The sequence below is a fragment of the Maylandia zebra genome, linkage group LG3 (assembly GCF_041146795.1).
Source record: "Maylandia zebra isolate NMK-2024a linkage group LG3, Mzebra_GT3a, whole genome shotgun sequence".
NCBI lineage: Eukaryota > Metazoa > Chordata > Actinopteri > Cichliformes > Cichlidae > Maylandia > Maylandia zebra.
Window position 1 is genome coordinate 19,485,793 of NC_135169.1, and position 12,215 is coordinate 19,498,007.

The 12,215-nt window shown below is 40.8% G+C and overlaps 2 protein-coding genes across 2 annotated transcripts in view; both read right to left on the reverse strand.

Moving 5' to 3' along the window:
* LOC112432939 (uncharacterized) overlaps positions 1–12,215 on the reverse strand; it is a 112,951-nt gene that overhangs the window by 88,181 nt on the left and 12,555 nt on the right. The gene's annotated exons all lie outside the window — the stretch shown is intronic.
* The window catches only part of LOC106676523 (butyrophilin-like protein 2), a 95,224-nt gene that overhangs the window by 3,713 nt on the left and 79,296 nt on the right, over positions 1–12,215 (reverse strand). The window contains exons 7-14 of the mRNA XM_076882149.1: positions 12,033–12,042; positions 11,131–11,493; positions 10,961–11,038; positions 7,729–7,832; positions 7,200–7,652; positions 3,969–4,171; positions 3,731–3,832; positions 2,835–3,188 (exon numbers count right to left, since the gene is read on the reverse strand). Coding sequence (XP_076738264.1) covers positions 7,605–7,652; positions 7,729–7,832; positions 10,961–11,038; positions 11,131–11,493; positions 12,033–12,042 — 603 coding nt within the window. The 3' untranslated portion in view covers positions 2,835–3,188; positions 3,731–3,832; positions 3,969–4,171; positions 7,200–7,604. The remainder of the gene's footprint in view (positions 1–2,834; positions 3,189–3,730; positions 3,833–3,968; positions 4,172–7,199; positions 7,653–7,728; positions 7,833–10,960; positions 11,039–11,130; positions 11,494–12,032; positions 12,043–12,215) is intronic.

The window sequence follows — 12,215 nt, forward strand, 5'->3', positions numbered from 1 at the left end:
AATACCTCAAAAATGTTTTGACTCTCTAAAAAAGCCTGCAGCTGTGAGCACACTTCTTTTTCTAAAATTTTAGAAACAAAAGGCAGCTTTGAAATAGGTCTGAAATTACTCAACAAAGAGGCATCCAAGCCAGGGCGTTTCAGCAGAGGCTGGACCACTGCCTGTTTAAAAATTGCAGGTACATGGCCTAAAGTCAGGCTGCTGTTTATAAGCCTTTGAATATAAGGTCCAATAGTGCCCCAAACTTCTTTAAAAAAGCGAGGGGGAAGAACATCACTGGGAGAGCCAGACTTGATTTGGGTGACAATTTTACCCAGTTTAAATAGAGACACAGGTTCAAAATGGCTAAAAATTGCTAAAGGCGTAAAAATAACAGAAGGGTCATAAGAAGGGAGTAAAATATGTGCTCTAATAGATAAAATCTTCTCCACAAAGAAATTTAAAAAAGCTTCACAAGTTTCAGCAGAAGCTTCTATACAGTAGGATTGGGGAGGGTTAAGAACAGAGCTTAAAATACTAAATAAGACACGGGGCTTATGGCAGTTGTCATTAATAACACCTGCAAAATAGGCGGATTTCTGGTTCTTGACAATTTTCTGATATCTATGCCAGCTATCTCTTAAGATATCATAAGACACTTGTAGCTTGTCTTTTTTCCCATTTGCGTTCTGCTTTTCTGCACTCTCTTCGAGCAGCCCGAGTGATGTCGTTCAGCCACGGCTCAGACTTCAATTTAGGCCGCCTGACCTTCAGAGGAGCAACAGTATCCAGAATGATTTGACAAGTAGATAAGAATTTTGCAGTCAGCACCTCAGTGTCGGCACAGACTGAGAGCTCTGAGTCAACATTTAAGGCCTTATTAAAGGCGGTAGAGAACTGGACGGCACTTGATGGTTTAAACATGCGAGAAGCAGTAGGAGGGCCACAGGTAGTGATATTACAGGGAAGAGAAGTTTCAAACAATACAGGCATATGATCAGAAAAGACGACATCATAAATTTGAAGATTATAAACAGGTAAACCATAAGACAAAACCAGATCCAGAGTGTGTCCATATTTATGAGTGGGACCAGTGACAGACTGCAAAACATTAAAAGCATTAAGTAGGTTTAAAAAGTCCTTTGCCAATGGTTTAGTAGGACAACACACATGAATATTCATATCACCCAAGATTAAAACCTTGTCATACTTTGGCATTATTTCAGCCAAGAACTCAGAGAAGTCATTAACAAAGTTCCTATTATATTTTGGTGGACGGTAGATCACCGCACAAAGAACAGGATGACTGCTACCAAGCTCAAACATATTCAGTTCAAAACTGGAGAAAGTGACAGGTGACAGCTGGCGACAATGAAAAGTAGATTTATAAACTGTGGCCACTCCTCCACCTCGGCCCGTAGTCCTTGGTGAGTTAAAATACGAACAATTTGGCGGTAATAGTTCTGAGAAAGAGCTTAACTCACCGTCACTTAGCCAGGTTTCTGTCACACAGAGGAAATCCAGATTATGAGAGGTGAAGAAATCCTTCAAAATGAACGTTTTATTTGCTAGCGACCTAGCGTTAACAAGGGCAAACCTGGTAGGGTCCGTCAGACCGGTGACAGCCATCCAGGGAACCTGTTTCAGTTGCCGAAGATTCCGCGGATTTGCTCCACTGCAGCGAAGATGAGGTAAGAGAAGGCGGGGATGCTGGATCTCTTCAGCCAAGCCGACAACAGGTACCAGCCAGGTGCCAGTAGGTTCCAGGAAGCGACAGGAGACAAAACGCCAGTGCAGAGGTCTGAATTCAGTCAGAGTGCATTCGGAAACTAATCTGTTACTGCCAGATGAAAGAGCCAAATATGATTTCAGTTTCACGAGTAGCCCGCTGCGTTTTCCCCGACGTTTAAAGCGCTTCCTCTTATGAGATGTGGTAGGGGTGTAATCCAGGTGATGCGGTACTCCAGATAGTAGCGGAGGTGGAAAAAAGTCCTGTCCATCAGCGTTAGTCCTTCCCAAATTCTCTGTGGCAAGTCGAATATTTAACAGAGCTTCACGATCGTAGGTCAATAGAGAGTCAGCGTTGTTCAATAAAAGTGACAAAAACAATAGAAACACGCAGAGCAAAAGTGGATCCGACAACCGTGGACGGCGAGCCATGCACACCGGCGCCATCTTACACGCCATCTACATCTACGCCATCACATGTCCTGATGAAGCTGCTCAGTAACAGTGTCACTGAGGTTGGACACTGTGGATTTCTGTGGTCGACTCAGACTCTGAGGCCTCCTTCAGGGATGTTACCTGGACCAGCAGCTTCATGAAGAATTAGCCTCACGTGTGTGTAAGCCACAAAGACTCTTGTGTTAAAAAGTCCAACTTAAAGCAGAAATGACCATGTTTACAGTCTTCTACATCAACCAGTGTTGGTCTCCATGGATAGTTTCATATCATCTCTGTGTAGACTTCCTATATGTCTGTTACTGTACTCAGCACTAATTAGCAGGTGTGTGTCTGTGTGATGCAGTTTATGGATGTAATTTTCTAACTACACAGTTTTTCTGGTAATTCTATTAAAATGCTCCAAAAGGAAACATCAGCTCTCGAACACTGAAGGAGATCCAGTTCATGGACTCGAGTCAGTGAAAGTGGGGCTACAGCTGCTGGTGTCTGAAACTCCATCAATCAAACAGGATATTTATAAAGACACTGTTGTTATGAAAGTGGAAGCTAAAGATTTGTGTTCATCACTTTGAAAGCCTGTAACAATTATACACACCAATTTTATCTCAGGTTTGAACCATGATTAACGTTAACAGCTCCCAGTGATCACTTGTATAAATGAATTGTCTTACCAGAGACCGTGACTCTGCAGCTGTTGTAGCCGCGGCCATAACCTGTGTCCACCTCACACAGGTACAGACCCGAGTCCTCAGTCCTGAGTCTGGACAGCTGGAGTCTGATTCGTCCTTCTCTGAGGGCGTCTTTGTCACTCTGGACTCGTCCTGAAAACTCTTCATCCTCTGAGAACTCGACACCATCAAGCAGATAATACAGAGTTATGTGTTTATGATCATTATTCATGTAACAGAGGATCTCCAGTGCTGAGATGGGCGTGTCTGGTTTGGTGGTGAACGTCCACTCCAGTGTGATGTTGTGGTTCTCCTCTGCCTGATAGGAGCTCTGTGTCACATCCACTACAAATGATCCTGTTGAGGAGACAGAGAGGAGCAGACACACTCACAACTTAGTACAAGATCAGACAGTAAAACACAGGAATAAACGAAGCATCATTTCTGTTATAATCCAAAGAGCTTCAAGGCCCCCACAACACAGCCTGCTATATTCATTCATTCATAACTCCACAATCTGGTCCTGGTGGTTCTGGTTCATCCTAAAGATTTGAGAAGTTTCCAACAATCATGATGCCTAGAATCACATTTCTTTTATAAATCCAAAGAACTTCAAGGCTCCCACTACAGCCTGTCATATTTGTCCATTTATTCAGAACGCCATAATCTGCTCCTTGTTGTTTTGGCTCCTGCTAAAGATGATTTACGTTTCCAACATTTTGTTTCCAACAATCATGATGCCTAGAATCACATTTATTTATTAACAATCTTTCCTTATTTGTTTACACAAAACAACAAAAAGTAAACAGTACAAAATATAAATAATCATAATTCATATACCCTGATCTGTGTCTGCTCTGATCATAGATGAGTTTAAATGCTCAGCAGTTTTTGCTCACCTCTGCAGAGGACGAGTGTTAGAAGCAGCACAGCAGCAGAGAAGGCCGAGGGTCTGTGTGTAAAGATCTCACTGATCTCCTGAAGAGCCATCACTCTTTACTCTGAAAATCAATAAGCAAAACAAGCTTCCTGTTACTCTCTGCATCTCACAGGAAGTCCAGCAGACTAATATTACATCATGTGTTTTTTCTAAATGTTAATGTTTCTAATTCTTTAACAACATTAAAGAAATCTTACCTCAAATAAATATTTTAGTCAGCACTGGAAATACGTGCTGCTTTCTTAAAAAACTTTCAAGTACAAACAAACAAACAAAAGAGAAAATATCTTCGAGGATTTTAAGTTCAGAGCTTGTCTGTGATGTGTTTCTTCATTTGCCTACTCTGAACATCATCTCCAGACTGCAGATCCTGTACTGTTGATCAATGAGTTCCTCCACTCTGTAACAATAACAGGAAAACAGGTTCAGTCCCAGTGAAATTTTCACATTCAAGAAGCTGTTTCAGTGTTTAAGCGATTTAAAAATAGTTTATATGTAAAGAGACATTTAGATCATCACTGATTACATAACAGAGGGCAATGATTTTAAATGTATTCTGGTCAGGCTTGTACTGAGACAAAAAAATCAGCCTGGAAGTTTTTGTCCAGGCAGATCACCATCATTGTCAACCCCCCCCCCCCCCCCCCCCAAAAAAAACCCAAAAAAAACAAAACCTAATATATCTAATTATTAATATCTAATTAAAAACTACATCTGCTTTCAATGAGAAGCAACGTCATTCTCACTATAATCCATTTCTAACATACTGTAAAAAGAAAAGCTATGAAGCACATCCATTATTTGCAAGCAACTTTTTTTTTTTATATGCATGACAAATGGATTTTTTCAGTTTCTTTTTTATTCCTGTGACACAAAAACTCCCCACACCCACAGATGCTGTGAGATAGTGTATGTTTGTTTACAGTGTTTCTTGGCGCTTTTTGTCTGCTGACATGTCAGTTATTTAACATATTTTATTGCATTTATTTATTTTCGACTCCACCTTTTTTTCTTTTTTCACTTATATCTGTGTTGCATACACATTCAATTCAGTTCAATTGAATTTAATTCAATTCAATTCAATTCAAAACAATAGAATTCATTTTATTTATATAGCGACAAATCACAACAACAGTCGCCTCAAGGCTTTATATTGTACAGTAGATCCTATTGTAAGGTAGACCCAACAATTATACATACAGAGAAAACCCAACAATCATATGACCCCCTGTGAGCAAGCACTTTGGCGACAGTGGGAAGGAAAAACTCCCTTTTAACAGGAAGAAACCTCTGCAGGACAGGCTCAGGGAGGGGCGGGGCCATCTGCTGCGACTGGTTGGGGTGAGAGAAGGAAAACAGGATGAAAAACATGCCGTGGAAGAGAGATTAATAACAAGTATGATTCAGTGTAGAGAGGTCTGTGTGCCTTAGCATATGCTACTTCCGGTGGGGAAACTCCTGTAGGGCGCTTCGTTTCTAGTGTGATATTCACGCCTTGTTTACAGTCGGGTTTTCGAAAACAAGTCAACTAAATGGATGAATCAAACGGCGATTTACATTTCTCATGATGTCTTGGGCATTTACCGGATATATCCGTACATGATGTTAATCTATTTGTCAATATTTTTTGTCCTGCGCCTCAGAGCAAAAGAGAGAAAGGATTCAAATTTTACATTTCTCAGTATTTATATAATCTTGAAGGTAAATCACAACATACCCTTCATAAATACTAATATATAGAGACACTTACCAGCAATCATTTATTTTATTTTTTTAATTTCCTTTTTATTCGCGGTTTGTTGATGCTATGTGGGTGTGTACTTGAAATTTCTAGCTGATATCGACTTTACGGGGGAAACATCTGGCTTTCACTAATGTTCACCTGTAGTTTGAATGCTGAACATTTGCCTGTTTAAATCATAAGAACTGTCACTATACAGAGATGTGCTTCTGATTCTGTGATGCAGTTCTGCTTCTGTTGAGTGATGTAAACAACCACTCAATCTACACTCTTCAAATATCAAAATCAATCATTTGATTTTTTTTTTTATGACACAGCAATGGTGAGTGTTCCCACCTTCTGCTCTTTGTAACTTAATGCGATCTTTCCGTTTTTGTATTTTGGACATGATTTTGGAGTCCACCTTTGCAGTAGCGATTGACCGCAAAATAAAGCTACCGGAAATGTAAAACTCTACATTTGGTCTTAAAACAGGAAGTTAGCATTTTCTCGTGCACAGGGTTTATTAACACACAGTGAGTGAGAAAGGTGACTGAAGAAGAAATACTCAGTGCATCATGGGAATCCCCCAGCAGCCTACGTCTATTGCAGCATAACTAAGGGGCAATTCAGGGTCACCTGATCCAGCCCTAACTATATGCTTTAGCAAAAGGGAAAGTTTTAAGCCTAATCTTGAAAGATTAGGCTTAAAACTCCTGAATCCAATCCAATCCTGTCTCCTGAATCCAAACTGGAAGCTGGAACAATAACCATGAGACACCAACACAACATTACTGGAATAAGTGATATAACATTGAGCATAAATGTCAGCATGAACCACAAGTCTTTGGCATAGTGCTCCCTCCCCTTGAGCCAATATTATATTTTCTTTTGAACGTAGAAAAAGCGAGCTCTCTAGCTTTGATTGACAGAGAGCAGAACAAACCAAACACCTCCAAACTTTAAGGATTATTTCTGAGGACCAAACGGACTCTGCCCCCAAACAGCTGAAAAGTCGTGTTAACTGATGATTGTCACAGTTTAACACAGACAGGTGAATGCTCAATTTAATTTTAGAATAAGTTTAGTAACTTTAGTAAACATGCTTCATCTTTAGTACTTTCAGACAGCTTGGCTCCTGAGTTTGTGCTTAAGAGTCATTTTCAAAGGAGAAACCGAAACAATCCATGTGATTTGACTCCACCCACTCTGTAAACAGCAGTAGTCTGTGTGTATGTAGCTGTCATGACAGAAAGAAACATGCCGCTGCAGTCAGCTCTGTGTTTTATCTTTATTTGGCAAATACATTAAAGAAAAGTGTTTAATGGTGGCCCATGAAACACTCACTGCACACAGGACAGGGACTATCAAATAAAACAGGAAACACACGACAGGCACAGACTTGATACTAAACAGAGGGAACACAGGACGGGAGTAACAAACTGCGTCATGAGACATGACTTACCCAAGAAGTAGAAATCACAAAACAGTAAAGAACCTGTCAGTATGTGCTGACAGTTTGACTTTATTCAGAATTCATTCAGTAACATGTAGAAAAAAATCCCAGTTTTTCATCACAAATTTTAATGTTTTGTTATAAGGTTCTTGTTTGTTTGTCACCTGACTGAAAAAAACAAAACTAAAAACCAAAAAAACCCCCAAAAAAACAAACAAAAAGAAAAAGCAAGCAAATAAAAAGAAGACTTACCACAGATAAAGACCCCAGACTCCGACACAGTGATCCAAACTGTCGCTGTCAAAGTGAAACGAGTTGCTGGAGCCGAGCAGGAAACAAAAACTGAGACAACGATTAACAAGTTACTGCAAACCAGACACTCCAGTCAGATCAGTTTCTAATGTTTATTGCTGCACATTCATTGGTCTATTCATCAGATAAACCCTGAGCATGACGAACGCAGAGACAGCTGGTCCAGTGGGTGATCAGGGAGGATCATTTCTTGTATAACACTTTATTTATGTGAAAGTGCTCAATAAATAACTTGGACGCGGCTTGAGTCTTTTTCTGGGGTGAAAGTTTAAAGTGTGTAGTTTCCTCAAGCAGAGTAGCAGTATACAAGAACCAGTCCATTTACCATTCCTTTCAGCAAGGCAGCTAGACTGGTAGTGATTGTTTTTGTGTGTCTTCATCCTCTGGATATTTCTGTTGAAAGAAGTTGAATGATGTGTCATTCTGATGACACAAGAAGCAACAACATGGTTGTGTGTTTCTTTCTTACTTTTCGTTTTTTTAAAATGTGGTGAGAGAAATATGCAGCAAAACCAGCCCAAACTATTAATAAGGTGATGACAACGATGACCACAGGGACCCTGGATTGACCTGCTGATGTAAAAAAAAGACAAGGTCACCACAATTACACAAAAACCTAAACAGAAATGATGCAGAGAAAAGTTGGACTGTGTTACGACCCTAGACAGGTCTCCTCCTGAAATTGACCTTGTGTGGGTTTGTCCTGCCATATCTCCTGCCTTAGGGGCCACCTTTTTTTGTACAGTTGACTCCTATCAGCAATTAAAAATACTTAAGGGCAGAGAAAGGTGAGCTCTAGTACCACTGGGCAAGTCTACAAAGATATGGTCAAGATCATGCATAAAAGACAATTTTTCAACCCTGCTGCAAAAGAAAAAGAGAATTGAAGAGTTATGAAGAGCTATCACTATGGATACTCCCCAATGCGGTATTAGATTTCACACTATTGAACAAAAGAACACGGATAGGGCTTTTATCTTAAACTCACATACACTGCATATCAGTGTTACAGTTATGTCAAAATATACACAGATGCATCAAGGAATACAGCCAACCAAAGTGGGATAGCATTTATTGTTCCTGAGTTTAACACAAAAGTAAGGAAAGGCTTTAGTGACTGTTTATCAGTATACATGGGGAAAAGGGTTTCAATACAGTTTACGGTCCAGTGGATTGAAGATGAAAGACCATTGAGATCTGTGATATGCTCCAACTCGAGTTCATCATTGCCTAGTTTGCAAGACGGTCACTCAGACCTGCAGACCTGACATTCTGATTGACGTTCAGCAAATATTATACAGAATTACTATGATGGGGCTTGTGGTCACCTTCTTATGGGTACCAGCGCATCATGGAGTTAAGGGAGATGAAGGCAAACAGAACAGGAAAAGGAAGCTACAAAGAGACCGACCTTTGTTGGATATGGATATCAGTGTTAGTAGGACAGATATTAAGAGTGAAACATGGCACAAAATGAAAGAAAGGTGGCAAAAATAACAATTGTAAGATCGTGGCGCGAGCAGTTGCAGTTGCAATTTAGCAGCTTTCTTTTTATCTTGTGTATTTCATTTCACTTACACTTCACAATTAGCAGGAGCAGTACAGTAAAACTGAACTGCTCACGGTTCTAATCACACAAACCTGCACACTTTCGCCAACAGTGACTGGCACTCAATCCCCCCTGAGATCCAAAGGAACAGGGACTCCAACTTCACAATACAACATCTGAAGTGGCGCAGGTGAGGGAGGCATGGGAAACAGAAGAGGGGGGAGAGAGCGGGGCTGAGAGCTAAGCACTAACCGCCTACAGACCTGCTATTATAAGTCTCCTCCTCACCAACTCATGGTCAGTAAACAACAAGATGGATGACCTGCAACTGTGGATCACCTCACGCTGTTTGGATTACTGTGCTATGATTGTGACAGAGACTTGGCTGGTAATGAACTAATCATTCAGAGTGGACAGGAACAAAGAGTCCAGTAAGAAACGTGGAGTAGGTCTGCTAGTGTATGTGAACAATAACCCGTGTAACAACACCACAGTTAATGCTGCCCTCTGCTGTCCAAACATAGAATATATGCTGGTACAGTGTATGGTAGCAGAGTAGGGGTCTAGGGTGTAGACCACAGGTGTTGAACGCCAGGTCTCAAGGGCCGGTGTCCCTGCAGGTTTTAGATGTGCCCTTGATCCAACAAAGCTTATTTAAATGACTAAATTACTTCCTCAACATGTCTTGACGTTCTCCAGAGGCCTGGTAATGAACTAATCATTTGATTCAAGTGTGTTGACCCAGGGTGAGAGCTAAAACCTGCAGGACACTGGCTCTTGAGGCCTGGACACCACGGTGTAGACCCTTCTACTTGCCAAGAGAGCTCACAGCAATCACAATAATAGCAGTTTATGTGCCACCACAAACTGATGCTAAGCTAGCCATTAATAAACAGTTAACGACGCACCCGTACTGTGCTGTAATTGTGGCAGGAGATTTTTACCATGCAAGCCTGAAAGCTGTCCTGCCTGGATTCTGTGAGCTTTTCGATGAGGTAATATACTATAACACTGGACCTGGTATACCAACATTCCAGATGCTTACAAAGCCACTCCCCAACCTCAGCCTCAGAGAAAATGAACAAGGAAACTTCAACACATGTACATACAAGGCAGCTCACTTTACCATAAATCGTATAGGTGTGCATCTATTTCTGGATACAGTGGTCCCCCGCTATAACGTGCTTCACCTTTCATGGCTTCGCCGTTTCACAGATTTTTTTTTCTTTCTTAACAGCGCATTATATTCTGCGTCCTGATTGTCAAACAATGGTCTCCTCCGTGCTGTGTCTCCTGAACAGTTAAAAAAAACAAAAAAAAAACCCGAATCTGTGCACTAAGGTGTAGATCTGTTAATTTGTGTTGTGGGGTTGGATGTTGATACAGCAAAATTACTGATTAAAGATGGACAAGAAAAGATCAAAGCCATCAGGTCTGTTTAGAAAAGTAGAGAAAAGAAGAGGAGAAACGAGCAAAAGATGAATGTAAGAAGATGTGTCTTTGGATAACTGCAGGTATTATGTATCCCGAAACAAGATAACATTCATTAGTAGGAATAGTGAAAACTTCTGTTAACCTTAGTTAGCCACTTGGCTATGATAGTAAACAGTAGACACTGATGTGGCTTATTGAATCTTTTTGACTGTGTTCAGCCCAATATTAATTAGCCATTTATTGGAAGAGGTATATCGTTGATTTGTCTGCTATTCTCAATGTATGATGAATTATATTGGCTGTTTGTTATCCATTTGCATACTCTCTCTCTCACACACACACACTATATAAAATATTTATCTGGTTAAATTCAGTATGGTTCTGACAACAGGATTCACAATAAAATATCAGAATAAGTAGAGGGTGTGTTCACCCAGGGCACCAAACAGGCAGGTTGGTAACTAACCTTTTTTTTTAACTTGCTTTTCAGTTTATTGACCAACAGCTGAGTTTTGTTGTTTTCTTCCTTTAAAAGGTGATAGCAGCTTGTCCATCTCTTTTAGTTCGGTTATTATTAGAAACATTAATAAAACCCGTTGAGCATTTTGCCTCCCTGTCTCCTTTTCCCCCCCAACTTTGACACCTTTTGTTACTTTCCCCCTCATCCCCTGGACCTTTTTAGGGGAACATAACATAACATAACAGACTGTTTTCTCACCATTTGTTGGAGTCGTGTCCTGAGGATCTGGAGTTTGCAGCGGCGTCTCTGTTGTTGAGGTTTTAGCAAAGTTTTGATCTAAAAGACAAAACAGTCAAAAAAAAAATTAAAAGACAAATCAGAGTCTTTGACTTTTCAACCCCAAACATCACCAAAACAAATCTTCTCACCGACTACAAGTTCAACAACAGCAGCTTTCACTCTGCTCTGCAGCTTGGGGATGAAACATCTGTATCTGCCGTTGTCTTCCTCCGACACGTTCAGGATCTTCAGTGAAATGTTCCCGTGTTTCATGTCGTCCATGAACAGCTCCGTCCTCCTGAAGTACGAGGCCATCTTCATGTCGGGGACCTCCTTTCCATGTCTGTATAGGTGAACGTACTCATCTGACGGGTCGGGCTTCAGGTCGGGTTTGGACCACTCCACCGTCAGACCCTGGACATCGAACGTGGGCTCCAGGTGACACGGCAGGATGACATCATCACCCGGAGCAGCGATGATTGGAAGATTTGAACCAATCACCAGAACCTCACCTGGAAACAGACAAAAAGTTAAACGTCCTGAAATCATTTCAGTAGCTAGCCAGCTGATTGGAAACCAAAACAGCCAACCAGAAATTTTGCATCCAAATCTATGATTGGTTGGTTTGTGGAGCATTTATAACGTGTACAGAAAGAGTTGAGCGTGCAGGGAGCACAGATGTTGAGAGCGGGAAGGACACACTGAGACCAGGTCCACTAATGTCTGTCAGCACAGAGCAGAGCAAATGCCAACAACTAAGTGAGAGGGGCTGTTACTGTGTGTGTAATAACAAACATTGAAATACATTATTTGCACGCAGAAATGAATTTTCTTCACTCAAAAATAATTGTCTCCTCAAAATGCAACACTTGCACTCATGCACTCAGAATAGAGGGACAAAAACAATGGCATAAAATAATGCCATAAATCATCTCCATCGTGTCCGTTATAAACAAACCTGTAAACTGAGAGCAGTCGCTTCACACAGTCAGAACCTGCCTGACTATCTTCTCGATTTAAGCTTCTTCCGGTTTTAAAGTAACTCACTGACAGCTGTCACACTGTTAGTGACGGACAACACAGCACAGCTGATAATACTCAATTCAGCTTTTTGTTGTGCAGAAGTCCAGATGAACAAAGTCGAGCACAGGAGAAAAGTCCGGAGTGAGAAAAAGGAAGAGTCCTTAAAGTAGAAGTTGTTCAGAGACATGATCGATGATTAAAAATTCCGTTT